This window comes from Symphalangus syndactylus, chromosome 6 (assembly GCF_028878055.3).
Source record: "Symphalangus syndactylus isolate Jambi chromosome 6, NHGRI_mSymSyn1-v2.1_pri, whole genome shotgun sequence".
NCBI classification, from domain to species: domain Eukaryota; kingdom Metazoa; phylum Chordata; class Mammalia; order Primates; family Hylobatidae; genus Symphalangus; species Symphalangus syndactylus.
The window spans coordinates 145,177,243-145,192,369 of NC_072428.2; the positions used below are offsets into that span (position 1 = coordinate 145,177,243).

A 15,127-nucleotide genomic window follows, 5' to 3' on the forward strand; every position below is an offset into this window, starting at 1 on the left:
AATTATATTGTGCATCTTTTCCTTCTTCATTAAGGTTTTTAAAGATAGTAGAAAGCTTAGATGTGACTTACTATATTACAGTTTCTGCTTTTACTGATTATTCAACCAGACCCAAAGAGATTAAGATCCCATATTAAGGTGCAAAACTAAGATTAGAAGTATAGTGACACACTACCTATAGCAAAGCGTCTCCGTCTCCGTACTTAAAAAGATAAAATGTTCTCTGTGCATTTGAAAATACATTTTTATTATTAATAAAGAAAAAGGAAAGTATAGCAAACAATGTAAAAGTATCCAAGCTGGCCAGGCGTGGTGGCTCATGCCTGTAATCTCAACACTTTGGGAGGCCAAGGCAGGCGGATCATGAGGTCAGGAGTTCGAGACCAGCCTGGCCAACATGGTGAAACCCCGTCTCTACTAAAGATACAAAAAATTAGCTGGGCGTGTTGGTGCATGCCTGTAATCCCAGCTACTTGGGAGGCCGAGGCAGGAGAATTGCTTGAAACTGGGAGGCAGAGATCGCAGTCAGCTGAGATTGCGCCATTGTACTCCATCCTGGGCAACAGGGTGAGGCTTTGTCTCAGAAAAAAAAAAAAAAAAAAAAAAAAAAGGTGACTGAGCTGTAGAGTTCTTGGTAAATTTCCAAGTGATCTACAAACTTGCAAGTCTTATGGGAATAATCATTGACATGTCTCTTTTTTTCTCCCAAGTGAACTTGAAGATGATTTACTTGGAGAAGATTTGCTATCTGGCAAAAAGGTAAGAAGTTTATGTCCTTCTGAGATGAAATAATAGTCATTTAATTGTACTTAACATATAGCAGTAATTACTTACACATGGGTTTCATTACTGGAAAGTTAGGTATAGATTAAAATTTTGTAAACTGAATTATTGTTTAAGTGCACAAGGACTTGACTGTTTATTAGTAAATTCTCTGGTAATTATAACTCAAGAAATAAATCCTTGAAGATTAGTTCCTACTTTGTCCAAGGCACTCTAGCAGTTACTGGATTGTGACAGCATTAACATAAAGTTGTTCCTTGCCATAACAGAAGGTAACATTTGGAGGTTAATATTTTGCATGCTTGTTCTGGATTTCACTTTTTGGAGGCATTCAGAGATAAGGTTAAAGGTAAACATACTCAAATATAATAAACATTAAAATAAATAAAAGTCTAAAACCTAATGTAGGTTTTTCCTAAATCTTTTTGATGAAGTAAAAAATTTGTATATCTATTTATATATATTGTGGGTATGTGTGTGTGTGTATATATACACACATATATATGTGTGTGCATATATATATACACATATATATACACACACATACGTATGTACACACACACACACACACACACACAGAATCCTACCAGTATATTTCGGACATTATAAAACACATAAAAGTAGAATGTAAAGCAAGAAAGTGAAATACTACATTTTTTAAATTTTATTAACAGTTTAAAAACACTTTCTGTTCTCATTATCAAGATAGTTTAGGCTTAGTTTTTTTTTTTTTTTTTTGAGACACAGTCTCACTCTGTCGCCCAGGCTGGAGTACAGTAGCACCATCTTGGCTCACTGCAAGCTTCTAGAAGTGATTACTGCATCATTAGCCTGCAGGTGGCCTGGCTTTGGCCTAACCCTGCTTTCCCTCCTTTAGATGGCTCTGTCATCACTTCTAACACTAAGAGTTAGTGTGGTTAGTTGTAAATCCACCTGACTTAATAGGAGTAAACTGAAATACATCCATGTAAGTTGAACACGAAAGCCTAGTGAGAGAGCCTCGTAGCTGGTCCATCTTGTAGTGTGATATCTGGAGTGTGAGTGGGATGCTCAGTCCTTCTTTGTCATGGTCACTGGGGGAAAAGGCTCCTGTTTTTATCCTGTATTGGGGAATTATTTTGCACACTCTTCGAGGTGCTCTCACTTGTATTTTTGTACCTAAAGTGGCTACTTTTTTCTTTGTATTTAAGATTCTTTAATGGATAATAGCAGTTAGATATTAAAAGGTTTAAATGTAGTAAAATACTTTGACATGAAGTTGGATTTCTATCTCTAGGCAAGCCTCATGTCATGGTTTGCCCTGTGTTTCTTTCCAGAAAGCTGTAATAATTCCCTTTTGATTTACACGTGACCTCCTCTCATAAAAGCTTTGGGGTCAGGACTGTTATCAATAAAGATGGAGAAATACTATTTGGACAGTAATGCTGACTGTTCTGGGGGAAGTCATCTTACTTTTCTCAGTTGAGCCGATTGTTGTAAGTTGCTCATGTTGGGCTGGAACCAGAGCATGCCCAGTGACAGTGCATTCCGACGTCTCAGTGGAGGGGCTGCATCTGCTTTGGACATTTTGGAAGTGTGTTTACTTTGGAACAGGAGATGTGTCTCTCATTTCCTCTTCTGTATTCTTTCCTAACATAAAATGAATGCATTGTACCTTATAGGAATCAAGGAATTGAAAATATATTTAAAAAGCCTGAAAAAGATGTAAACAGTCGTGACTAACATTTTGCCATCTGTCTTTTATTCTTTTCCCATGTGTTTTTAAATATGACCGAAATATAGGCTGGGCGTGGTGGCTCACGCCTATAATCCCAGCACTTTGGGAGGCCGAGGCAGGTGGACCACTTGAGGTCAGGAGTTGGAGACGAGCCTGGCCAACATGGTGAAACCCCATCTCTGCTAAAAATACAAAAATTAGCCAAGCATGGTGGCACGAGCCTGAAATCCCAGTTACTCGGGAGGTTTACTTGAACCTGGGAGGCGGAGGTTGCAGTGAGCCGAGATCAAGCCACTGTACTCCAGCCTGGGCGACCGAGTGAGACTCCGTCTCAAAAAAAAAAAAAAAAATGAAATATAGATATAAAACGTTACTTTTTAAAAATTTAACATTGTATCATTGGCATTTCTCCCTTGTCATTAGGGTTATTTTAAAATATTTTATAATGGCAACGTAATATTCAATGTTTGTATATGCTACAGTATACCTAGTCACTCCTGTGTACATTGAGGTTGTTTCCAGCTTATTGCTTATGACTTTTTTTTAAACCTTTTTGTGGAAAATCTCAAGCATATACAGAAGAGGAGAGAACAGTATCGTTTACACTCAGGTGTCAGTCGCCCAGCCTCAGCAATTTTTAGTTAAAGGCTGTTTTGCTTCCTGTTTACGTACTCACTCCCTACCTCCTGAATTATTTTGATGTAAATCTCAAGCATTATGATGATATTTTAATGGACAAATCTTACTATGCTTTTGGGATTTTTTTCTTAGGAAGTTTCTAGAAAGAGGAATTCTGGCTTAAGGGTGGAAACATTTCATGGTTCTTGTCTTGTATTGCCAATTTGCTTTCCAGAAATGTTTGATCCACTTACGTTCCTAGCAGCAGGGAATAAGCATTGCCCTCGCTTTTCCATTCCCTGTTCGATACTACTTTTTAAAAAGAATCTTTGTCAGTGTGATAGATGAAAAATGATTTCTGGTTAGTTTAATTTCTATTTATTTGATTTCTAGTGAGAATGGAGTTTTTTTTCACGTATTTATTAGCGAGTTAATTACTACAGGGTCTATGATGGAGTTCACATGATGAGCACACTGGCTGCCTGAACAATTTTTTTCTGCCACTGGGGTCCCCATGAAATGCATAATGATGAGCCTTTGCTTGGAGAGACTCCTAAGGCGCAGATAGCCCGAGGGAGGCGCATAGTACTGAGGAAGGCACACGGTCAGACTGTCAGGGACAAGTTCATTTGTGTCAAGAAGGTTGTTAGGGCTCAGTTTTAAATAATTAAGGTTTCAAATTGAGGATAAAGCAGGCTGATGTGACCAGGCTAGAGCTTTTAGAAAGTGGGTAAGAGTGAGGTGGAAGTTGGCTGCCAGCTTGCAGTTCCTTCTTTAGTTTTTGTATTTAACTTCATCAACTCGTGTTGGACAGACATTCTCCTGTTACATTGAGGTGGCTCTGTTTCACAGATGCCTGTGTTGGAGAATGTTTTGGGAACCATTTCATTTTTAGACTCTGGCTAGTCCATGAAGGTTTTGTGTTCTTGGGAGTATTGGAGAGAACCATTCTTTTTCTTTCATACTTGTTTCTCTCCCCATGGGAGAAATGACCTGTTTGGAAAGATGGAGAGAAAGGATTTCACTAGCATCTGGGCCACTTTATCTTCATCTCTTGGGATCTGTGGCCCTGATTTCCTGCAGACCATCCTGAGCAGAACCCTCTGGAGCCCGAGAAAACTGTTCACTCTAGTTCTTTAGGATGTGTTGAAATCAGCTTTGGCCTTGAGGATGTAGCCTAGCTCTCCATTCCTGCTTTCTCAGTGAAGCGGATATTGTGCTTATCACCTCCTGTGTCTGTTAGGTTTAAAAGCCTGAGAGGAAAGTTGAATAATCCTCAAAGGAGATTCAACTCCCACGAGGACCCACCCACCACAGTACACATTCCCTTTCTATTTGCTTGATGCATTCTTGGCTCATTGATTTTTGACAAATACTAAGAGTTTAACTAAAAAGCTCAGAGAAGCAGCCTCTTGAATGAAATTTGTCTCTCATTGAATTATTAATTTTTAAAGCTTTCCTGAAGTTTTATTTACTGAGTTGGATAGCCAAATTGAGGTTTGTCTGTGGTAGGCCTGGCTCATAGCTCTCACTTTCATAATGGCATCTCCTTTCAGTCTCAGAACTGGCCCTGTATGGATGACAGGTTATATGGTCACCTAACGGAAACTTCATTTTCTTTTTTTTTTTTTTTTTTGAGATGGAGTTTCGTTGTTGTTGCCCAGGCTGGAGTGCAGTGCTTCACTGCAACCTCCTCTTTCTGGTTTCAAGCGGTTCTCCTGCCTTAGTCTCCCGAGTAGCTGGGACTACAGGCACCCCTCACCATGCCCGGCTAATTTTTTGTACTTTTAGTAGAGCCAGGGTTTCACCATGTTGGCCAGGTTGGTCTTGAACTCCTGACCTCAAGTGATCCACCTGCCTTGGCCTCCCAAAGTGTTGGGATTACAGGCATGAGCCACTGCGCCCAGCCAGAAACTTCATTTTCTGTCAGTTAAGCAGTCTGTTTTGTTATCACACTATCTATTCTCCTTTCTGCAAATAGAGTATGTGTCCTGTGTTATTTTATTTTTATCTTATTGTGGTGTCAGTGATTAGGTTGAGTCCTGTGTGACTAAGAAGTACTAGTAAGATTGATTATTTTTGGCTATCAGAAATACTGTAATAAAGTATACAGATAAGTTTTTATAAGGTGTAACTACCAGGAGAAGACTGCTTGTTTGTTCACCTTTAAAAAGAAAACCAAGTTGATTTTTCTGTCTTTACTTTTTAAGAATGAATGTGTGCGAATGACAGTGTGTATGTGGCTTTGACTGTCTTTCGTGAAGGGAGTAGTAATTTATATATACCATTTATACATATAAGTAATTTTAAAAAGGGAGGAAAGTGTGAAGTAGTGTGAATAAGTAGTGAGACAGTGTGAGTAACACCCCCCCCAACCTAATCTAAGATGCTCAAATATATATAACCTAAGAAAACCTGGAACTCTTGACAGAATAGCTAGGCCCTCTCTGCTTATAGGTAGGAGTACCATCAAGAACAGGAGTGGGGAACTGAGCTGCTAACATTTATTTTCATATGTGATCTGTATTGGAAAAACCAAAGTTTTATTATAGTCTCTTATTTCAATTTAGTGATTCAGTTATTTAAAATCTTATTTCTAAAATTACACTTTTTATGTTGTTTAAAAAATCTGTAGGTTTTGGATATTAGCATGTTGAATTTAGTAGTACCTTAAGGATATCTTTCTTTTTTGTGTATTATAAGGAAATATTATTTGTTTGTAAGCTTCCACCAATGGACTTCTTACCTTTTCTCTTTTGTGTGAGAATAAATGTGATCATTACACTTGCTGTTTTTACATTTAACTTGCCTGGGCACCTGAAGCTGAGCCCAGGAGGGATCCACGTGCCTTGTGTGGGATTTCTTGATTGTCCACTGGTGACCAGAAAGCCTTCTGGGTGGCAAACGTTTTAATGTAAGGCTAGAAACAATTCAGTCAGTGTAATTTTGTACTTTGTAACAAGCCTTTTTATGGAAGTGACACACATTAATTATATTTCTTATTTTAATTAGAATCAGTCGGATTTGTCAGATGAAGAGCTAAATGATGATCTTTTGCAGAGTGATAATGAAGATGAAGAAAATTTCAGGTACTCAATATTACCTCATTATAAATATTCTTTATTTAACTAAATTGATAGGAACTGTTATTTATAATTATAATGGAATGTAATTGAATAATGTAGCCTTATATCTTTAACACATGATTACGTTCTAAATGGAATACTAGTAATAACTGTAGAAGCCATATGGATGTTCTGTAAACAGAGCAGCTGTTTAAAATCAGTAGTTCTTGGCCAGGCGTTGTAGCTCATGCCTATAAACCCAGCACTTTGGGAGGCTGAGGCAGGTGGATCACTTGAGGTCAGGAGTTCAAGACCAGCCTGGTTAACATGGTGAAACCCTGTCTCTACTAAAAATACAAAAATTAGCCAAGCATGATGGCGCACACCTGTAGCCCCAGCTACCTGGGGGACTGAAGCAGAACTGCTTGATCCACAGAGGTGGAGGTTGCAGTGAGCTGAGATCGTGCCACTGCACTACAGCCTGGGAGACAGAGTGAAACTCCATCTCAAAAAAAAAAAAAAAAAAAAAAAAATCAGTAGGTTTTTCATTTAATGATCTCTGTGAGTTCTGTTCAGTGCAGGTTATGAAAATTTAATATGGATATATACTGCTTTTTTAAAGAATTACTTTATTTGGATGGAGGGCAGTGGCCTGGGACCCTTAACACTATTGCAGTTTGATGTTGCTGCATTTGTTTTCATTTTAGCCAGTTTATTTACATCATTTACTGAATTACCATTTTGGACACTTTGGGAGGTGGTACTTTAGACTCTAGTTGACTGATACGATGAATGTCTTTCTGTTGACGTACAGTAAACTATATTAAAAGAGGAGAGAGACACTCTGGTAGGTGGAATAATTTTTTTAATTTTATGAGGAAACATCGGGAAAATGTAGACAAGCTCTTGTTATAAATGTAATTAACAAATATATGCCATTTATTATTGAGCCATGGATTTGTAACAGATTTTCTAACATAAAGTAATTTTTACAGGTAAAAATAAGTTTTAAATTATTCTACCAGTCAGATAAATTTCCCAATTCCATTCTTTGACATCATTGTTATATTGTAATCTTTTGAGTTAGATTGCCTTTTAGAAATACATCATTGAAGTTTTTTAGCCACAGTATCTTGAAGTCTAAGAGGTGTATTAATTTTTTGTTAGGATTGAGTGCTGTGTGTGAACATAGATTTATCTGCACGATCTTGCATGGGAAATGTTATCTTGTACCTTATTGTTTGGTATTTAACTGTTGTGATTTGATAGGTGGAACATGACTTTTTTTTTGCAGTTTCAAAACCTTTGTTATTTTACTTAGAAATTATGAACAATTTTTAAAGATATTTGTGACTAATATAAATTTATTTATTTGAACACTGAAATGTATTTTCACACAAATTTTTAATATTTTGATTTTCTTAAACAGGAGTTTATAATTTCTATCATAGATGTAAGAAAGAAAAATTGTTCTTAAAATTCCAACTCTGATTTTCTGCTTATAGAATAATACTCCTGTTTTTACTTTGAAATCTTAGTTTCTATTTCATTTTGTAAATTAGAATGAAATATAGGCTATTTGATTTCAGTCTTGGACTTTTGCCAGTCAGATGTGTTTCATCTGTGGTTGATTTAATTCTTTTGGCCAAATAACTGCAGCTGATGTTAAGTAGAGGGGCTATGTGCATTGCCAGTCTGTGGCCGGCTCCACATAGCACAGTTAGGTCTGCTATATGCATTAAGGGTTTAGGGCACTGGCTCTGTATAGCATTTTGAATACTGCTGGAGTTAATGTGCATTTGTCAGTAACTGGAATAACTTTTTATCAGTCATGGTTTAAATCTTTGTAACAGCTATTATATAATGTTTTAGTTTGAGCTCCTCTCTTCATTGGGTGCTTTTTTGTATTTTCGTCCTCTCTAGTTCTCAGGGTGTTACAATTAGTCTGAATGCTACATCTGGCATGGTTACATCATTTGAACTCTCTGACAACACTAACGACCAATCTGGAGAACAGGAATCTGAGTATGAACAAGAACAAGGAGAGGATGAACTGGTTTATCACAAATCTGATGGATCGGAATTGTATACTCAAGAGTACCCAGAAGAAGGACAGTATGAAGGCCACGAAGCTGAGTTGACAGAAGAGCAAATAGAATATGTGGAAGAGCCAGAGGAGGAGCAGCTTTACACTGATGAAGTGTTAGACATCGAAATCAATGAACCTTTAGATGAATTTACAGTGAGTCTTTTCTCCTTTGTATGGGCAAAGATAACCTGGCTTCCCATGCATAGGCTTCTAGACTGATTTGAAATCTATTTACCTCCCCTGGGAGGGAGAGGAAATTAGACCTTATTATCACTGTCTGCCAGTTTCTTTATCTGAGCTATGACAAAGTTTGTGTTGACAGCTTGTTTGGCCAGAGGTAATGCTCCTTTGTCATTCTGGAAGGCTGCAAAGAATCGTGACCTTGAGGATTGTACCCTAAGGAAGAAAACAGCTTTGTGTGGTGGGGATACACTGTCAATTGTTAGGAGTACTTAATGCAGAGTTTTTATCCAGGCTTTAGACAAGATCTGATAAAGTCCTTCTAAGGTGAAAAGACTATTGACCTGCTAAAGACATCTTTAAGGTGCTAATATTCCAAAGTGATTGATGTCCTGTTCATTCATCCTTTTTGTAGCTGAGAACTGTCTAAACCTGAATAAAGAGATTGGAGGTTAGTTTAGGAAATGTCACATATAATTCGTTATCTATAATCAGGAGGCAAGATTGTGCTGATTTTTTATTTCAGAAAGATGATTTTGGTAGTTTTTTTTTCAAAGTTGAACCAACACGAAAGAAAAAATGTACTAGTGTAAGATTCTCATCTTTTAATGGCTCATTATCAAAAGAGATTTGTTTTTTAAAATAAGCATGTAATGAAATTTATGAGGGAAGGATGTGATCTCAGTAGCTGTAGTAGAATCTTAGGGTTTTTGAGAACACTGTGGGGGCCGAGTGAATGGGGCTGTTGGAATGGTGACAGAAGTATGCAAAATTGGGGCCTTAAGGAGCCTATTTGCAATGGGAGTAGCTCCGCTTTTCTGTATTTACATCTTCATTCGGAGTAAGCTTTCGTTCCGAAAAAATAGTTTAGAAGTTGCTGAATTGTGGTCATGTGTATGAGTAATTTTGAAAAGGATTAATTGTTATGTGGAACCTTTGAATATTTAGTTCCAGTCATGATTGTATTTAGGTGTCTCAATAGTTTTTTTTTTTCTTTTCGAGACGGAGTCTTGGTTTGTCGCCCAGGCTGGAGTGCAGTGGCCCGATCTCCACTCACTGCAGCCTCCACCTCCTGGGTTCAAACAGTTCTCCTGCCTCAGCCTCCTGAGTAGCTGAGATTACAGGCGCCCACCACCATGCCTGGCTGATTTTTGTGTTTATAGTAGAGATGGGGTTTCACTATGTTGCCCAGGCTGATCTCGAACTCTTGACCTCAAGTTATCCGCCCGCCTCGTCCTCCGAAAGTGCTGGGATTACAGGCATGAGCCATGGTGCCTGGCCCTCAATAGTTTTAAGATATAATTTTTTTTGGTTAATGTTTGCTCTTTGGTAGATACAGTAATGAGAAATGTTTGTAGTTTTGGTAAATAGAATCATGTAAAAGGCATCATGGGAAACTTGTTATTTCCATAACACTGTAGTAATTTGTTCTAGTAATCCTTCGCTAATGTAGGCACGTGCCTTCTGCTTTACTGATGTGTTTGTATGCTCTTAAAGTGAGACACTGTAATTTAAAATGCTGTTTGAAAATTAAACCAAGATCTTTTAGAATTGTGCCTAGTTATTGCCTAGTTAGAGTATTTTATTATTTCTGTTACTCATCAGTAAAATAAGACGATTGGTCTGGGTTCCTTCTTCCTGTAAGTTCGGCAGTCCAACAAGTCTTTACTGATGTCTGAGCACTGCAGACACAAATATTGCTAAACCGTGTCATGAACATTGGCCCTGCCTGTGAACTTAGCACTAGGTGGCACAGATCATAGCGTGGAAGGTGCCTGATAGAATGCGTGTGCACAGCCACACAGGAGGTCTCTTTCACTTTGGTGTTCTTGCAGAGTTTGTTGTAAAGAGAATTTCCAGGTGAGGAATTTCCCTCTCTTGTATTCCATTGTCAAACATGAGATTACACATGGGCCCCAGTTGTAATAAAATCCAACTTAATTATCCAACATCTTGTGGTCTAAGATTCAGGTGTTGAAAAGAAGAAAATGTGGCAGTTTAATAATACTCATAGTACTCTTCCACATTAAAATGAAATTTTTTTCAGAATTAAAGTCTTAAAGTAAAAAAAAAAAAACTTAGAAATTCTGAAAGTGTTCTAATGTTTTCACAGAGAGTTGTAAAGTTTAAACTTGAGCAGTAGTAGTTAAATGTCTCTCTGAGCACTATAAGTTCATCTTAATACATGTGTTCTAGCCATGGTCTTTCTTTTCTTGTTTTATGATGATCACAATGGTAACATCTGAATGGTCTGAAATGGCCGCTTCCTTGGACAGGAGGAGATACACAGAAAATTAAATTGTAAGGTACTCTTAATCTTGATCGGCAGTGGGAGCCTCTCTCTCTCTCTCTTTGGAGGCTGTCACTGAAGCCCAGATGATTTGTTCACCATTAGACTAATGAACACATGAGCAGATTGTCTCTGTGTACCCCAATGGCATTTTAGTTTACTAAATGGCTTGTATAACTGTGATTTTTGTTCTTCCTTGGGTTGTTAACCCCCACTCTAAAGCCAGACTTGAACTCTGAAATGTGGATCTGTTGGAACCTACCTGCAAAGCCACGTGGAGGGGCTTTGGTGCATAACTGGGAGTAGAATCATGAAACCCCAGAACGTACAGTGGGAGGGTTTGCTGTTCCCTACGAAGAAAGGGAGGTCCAGAGACATCAATAAAGCTGGACGCACAGCTCTGCTGTTCTTTCCTGTGAATGTTGCTGGTGCTGTTCTTGAGAGTGAATTGTGATTTCATTTGAAAATGTGTGCTCATTGTATTAGTAAGGAGTGTATATTGGTTTAGTCAACAAAATATTAGAAAATTGTTGAGTGACTTCTACCTTTAAGTGCAATCAGTTTATTTAAGGCCTTTAAAATTAACATAGATTGAGATTTTATTGTTCTGTGAAAACAAGTTCAGGTTGACATTTTATGTCATGGGTAGCAGATGTTTGTTTCCCAGCGAGAATCCAGGGGTGTGGACTGTACTGCATTGTACACTGGCTGAAGATTTGGATTAGCATCATTTATTTGACTTTATTTGAAATCTGAATGTCCTGCTGCCAGTGATTCATGGGTAGTGATAGTTGTTATTTTGATAGGACGCTAACAGTTTTTTCTGGAAAATAAAATGCATTGTGTTCAAATTGTCTTGAGAGAATTGTGGGAGCTAAGGTTGTTTGTCACCTTAAATACGGCTGCTTTATTTGGGGGTTCTAGATGAGACTGTCATGTACCATACAGTAGGTTGTTAAATTTCTGTAGGTTGTTCACTCTTTGAGGTTGTCTGCTTTGGAACCATTTTACTGTTCATGTTTTAGCAAGTAGGCTGGGACCCTGGGAAGTCTACCTCTACTGCGTAGGATCAGATGTCGTCACTTGTTAGCAATACCAGAAGCCCTTCTGTCTTCTCTGCAGTTGTGGTTGTCTCCAGCCAGCCTGCCTGCTTTCTTCCATCTCCCCAGAAGGGATGCTTGCTTGCTAATACGCCCCTTAAGTTTCATACAAAACCTGGAATCTTTCTCTCATTTGAGAAGGGGACCTAATGGAGAAACATACTAAACATGATTTTTAAAAAGCTCCTCTGTTTAATTGCTGACACTTTTGTTGTCTTACATTGCCACAAAAATAGAGTTGGGCATGATTTCAGCCCCCTCCTGCTGCTGAGCGCCTCTTTGAGAGCACAGAAACCATGTCTTTTGAAGGTGGCTCTTCTGTGCTGTTGATTTGCAGAGGAGCTGTGTGACAGGGCACTTGGAGTTTGAAGGAGAGCCCACGGCACTCGCTCTGGTGGCTGGGCCAGCATGATATGCTTTGTTTGCATTAACACGCAGAGGAGGTTCCCCTCTGTTTCTGGGCCTGGTGCTTTGTGCTCAGTCAGCTAATCACCGTAGTAAGACTTTCTACAATTATTAAGCATGAATCACAAAGACGAAAAGTGCGTAAAAAACCACCCCAAAGCTGTATGAGAAAAACTTGTTTTCTCTTTAATGGCTGTTAGGATGAAGAATACTTGCAGGCTTATGGTGGGCAACAAGGGCTGCGAGAGCAGGAAGACTGTGTGGCTGAAGATGAATTAGATGAGATTACTGATGCCCAGGTTGCTCCTGCAACTGAAGAGGTATTTGTTCATCTTTTAAAAAGAGTAAAAAGTTTGCTGTTTTCTCCCCTGGACTTAAAATGAGCATCTTTTTAGCATTAGCGAAAGTCGATACGTATCTTTGAACTGTGAGTGTATAGTGAAAAACTTGAACTTTCTAGGCTCCTTGGGAAGTGAGTTCTGGTGTGCTGTGATTTCTGCATAGCGTGTGCCCTTTAAGTGTTAGAGTGTTGTAAATGTTTTGCGGGGATGTGGGTGGAAATCGTTCAGAAATGTGATGTATATGTTAGTGCTTTGAAAGCAGTGCTGTAATTCTTTTTAATTAGTCAGTAACAGTTAATTTGGACCATTATTCAACAAATACTGCAAGGTTTCTGTAATTAGGTGCATTTTTAGTGTTGAAGAAGTAAGGATGATGAAGCTTGATTCCTGCTTTCAAGGAAATTGGAGTCTAATATAGGAGAGAAAAAAGACGTGTAAATACCTGTGACGGGAAAACAAAAAAAGTAAAACCTCCCAAGAGAGGCTCAGAGATAGTGCTAGGAGCTCACTGAGGAAACCTCATGGGGAGAGAGGTTCATGGTTGACGAGGCTTTATGGAAGGAGGTGGACCTCTGAACTCTGAGGCAGGTCTTGAAAGATAGATGCCATTTGTACTGAGAAAGGTGGGGTGAGGTGTAGAGTTAAATAGTTGCTGTTCTCTTACCCCAGAACTAGCTGCTGTGGGCCAGACATGCAAGCCACAAATCAGTCTTCAGCCTGAGAACTTCACAAGAGTTTTTAATACAGTTTTCATCTTTTGTCAAGAGGCCATGAAAACTGATATTTACTGGCTTAGGCCATTTACTTTAGGTGTTATTTCAGAGATTTAGATGCTCAGTCCAGAAAACATTTACTTTACCCTTTTCCCCCAATATGAATAATACTATGACAGTCTATGAATGTGTATGCTGTGCACATTACAAAACAGAAGCACTTCTTGCACATACCCTTTCTCCCCCTCCACCAAACTAAATTTGATTTTGTGTGTGTGTGCTTTCTTCTCTCTCTCTTTCTCGCTCGCTATTTGAAATAATTTGAAACTTAGAGAAAGGACAGAATAATACAAAGAACTCTTACCCAGATTCGCCAGTTGTAGAAGAATGTCCAAGAACTAAGATAAAGCTAAAGAAGATATTAAAAGCGTGCAGAGAGTAGAGGTTAGGTGTGTCTTGTTCATCACTGTATTCTGTAGCACTCTCTTTATTACAAAGCTAGCACCAGTCTAGGTTAAACCTGAAAAGGGGTAATTTAGGCAGAAGACATCTGAGAAAAATCTAAGTAGCCACTAAAGGAGAGAGAAGTAGACAGAAGACTGTGTGGAGATCATTCCAGGTGGTAAATAGTTGAGAGAGAAACCAAGGAATTCGATGCCTGTTAATTCCTTGTCCTTTTTGTTTGTGGTATTTTGTTTTTTTGTTTTTTTTCTTCTTTTTTTTTTTTTTATTATACTTTAAGTTCTAGGGTACATGCGCACAACGTGCAGGTTTGTTACATATGTATACATGTGCCATGTTGGTGTGCTACACCCATTAACTCGTCGTTTAGGTATATCTCCTAATGCTGTCTCTCCCCGCTCCCCCCTCCCCATGACAGGCCCTGGTGTGTGATGTTCCCCTTCCTGTGTCCAACTGTTCTCATTGTTCAGTTCCCACCTGTGAGTGAGAACATGCAGTGTTTGGTTTTTTGTCCTTGCGATAGTTTGCTGAGAATGATGGTTTCCAGCTTCATCCATGTCCCTACAAAGGACATGAACTTATCCTTTTTTATGGATGCATAGTATTCCATGGTGTATATGTGCCACATTTTCTTAATCCAGTCTATCACTGATGGACATTTGGGTTGGTTCCAAGTCTTTGCTGTTGTGAATAATTCCACAATAAACATATGTGTGCATGTCTTTATAGCAGCATGATTTATAATCCTTTGGGTATATACCCAATAATGGGATGGCTGGGTCAAATGGTATTTCTGGTTCTAGCTCCTTGAGGAGTTGCCACACTGACTTCCACAATGGTTGAACTAGTTTACAGTCCCACCAATAGTGTAAAAGTGTTCCTATTTCTCCACATACTCTCCATCTCCTGTTGTTTCTTGACTTTTTAATGATTGTCATTCTAACTGGCATGAGATGGTATCTCATTGTGGTTTTCATTTGCATTTCTCTGATGGCCAGTGATAATGAGCATTTTTTCATGTGTTTTTTGGCTGCATAAATGTCTTCTTTTGAGAAGTGTTTGTTTATATCCTTCGCCCACTTTTTGATGGGGTTGTTTTTTGCTTGTAAATTTGAGTTCATTGTAGATTCTGGATATTAGCCCTTTGTCAGATGAGTAGATTGCAAAAATTTTCTCCCATTCTATAGGTTGCCTATTCACTCTGATGGTAGTTTCCTTTGCTGTGCAGAAGCTCTTTAGTTTAATTAGATCCCATTTGTCAATTTTGGCATTTGTTGCCATTGCTTTTGGTGTTTTAGACATGAAGTCCTTGGCCACGCCTATGTCCTGAATGGTATTGCCTAGGTTTTCTTCTAGGGTTTTTA

General features: G+C 38.5%; 1 protein-coding gene across 11 annotated transcripts in view; it reads left to right on the top strand.

Moving 5' to 3' along the window:
* RBM33 (RNA binding motif protein 33) overlaps nucleotides 1-15,127 on the top strand; it is a 140,000-nt gene that overhangs the window by 29,769 nt on the left and 95,104 nt on the right. For 6 of the 11 annotated variants that reach the window (XM_055269803.2, XM_063642376.1, XM_063642379.1 and 3 more), the window contains exons 3-5: nucleotides 711-759; nucleotides 6,131-6,207; nucleotides 8,107-8,425. In XM_055269803.2, the coding sequence (XP_055125778.1) occupies nucleotides 711-759; nucleotides 6,131-6,207; nucleotides 8,107-8,425 (445 nt within the window). Of the gene's footprint in view, nucleotides 1-710; nucleotides 760-6,130; nucleotides 6,208-8,106; nucleotides 8,426-12,447; nucleotides 12,568-15,127 lie in introns of all 11 variants that reach the window. The other 5 variants (XM_055269800.2, XM_055269801.2, XM_063642378.1 and 2 more) reach the window with 1 other exon arrangement.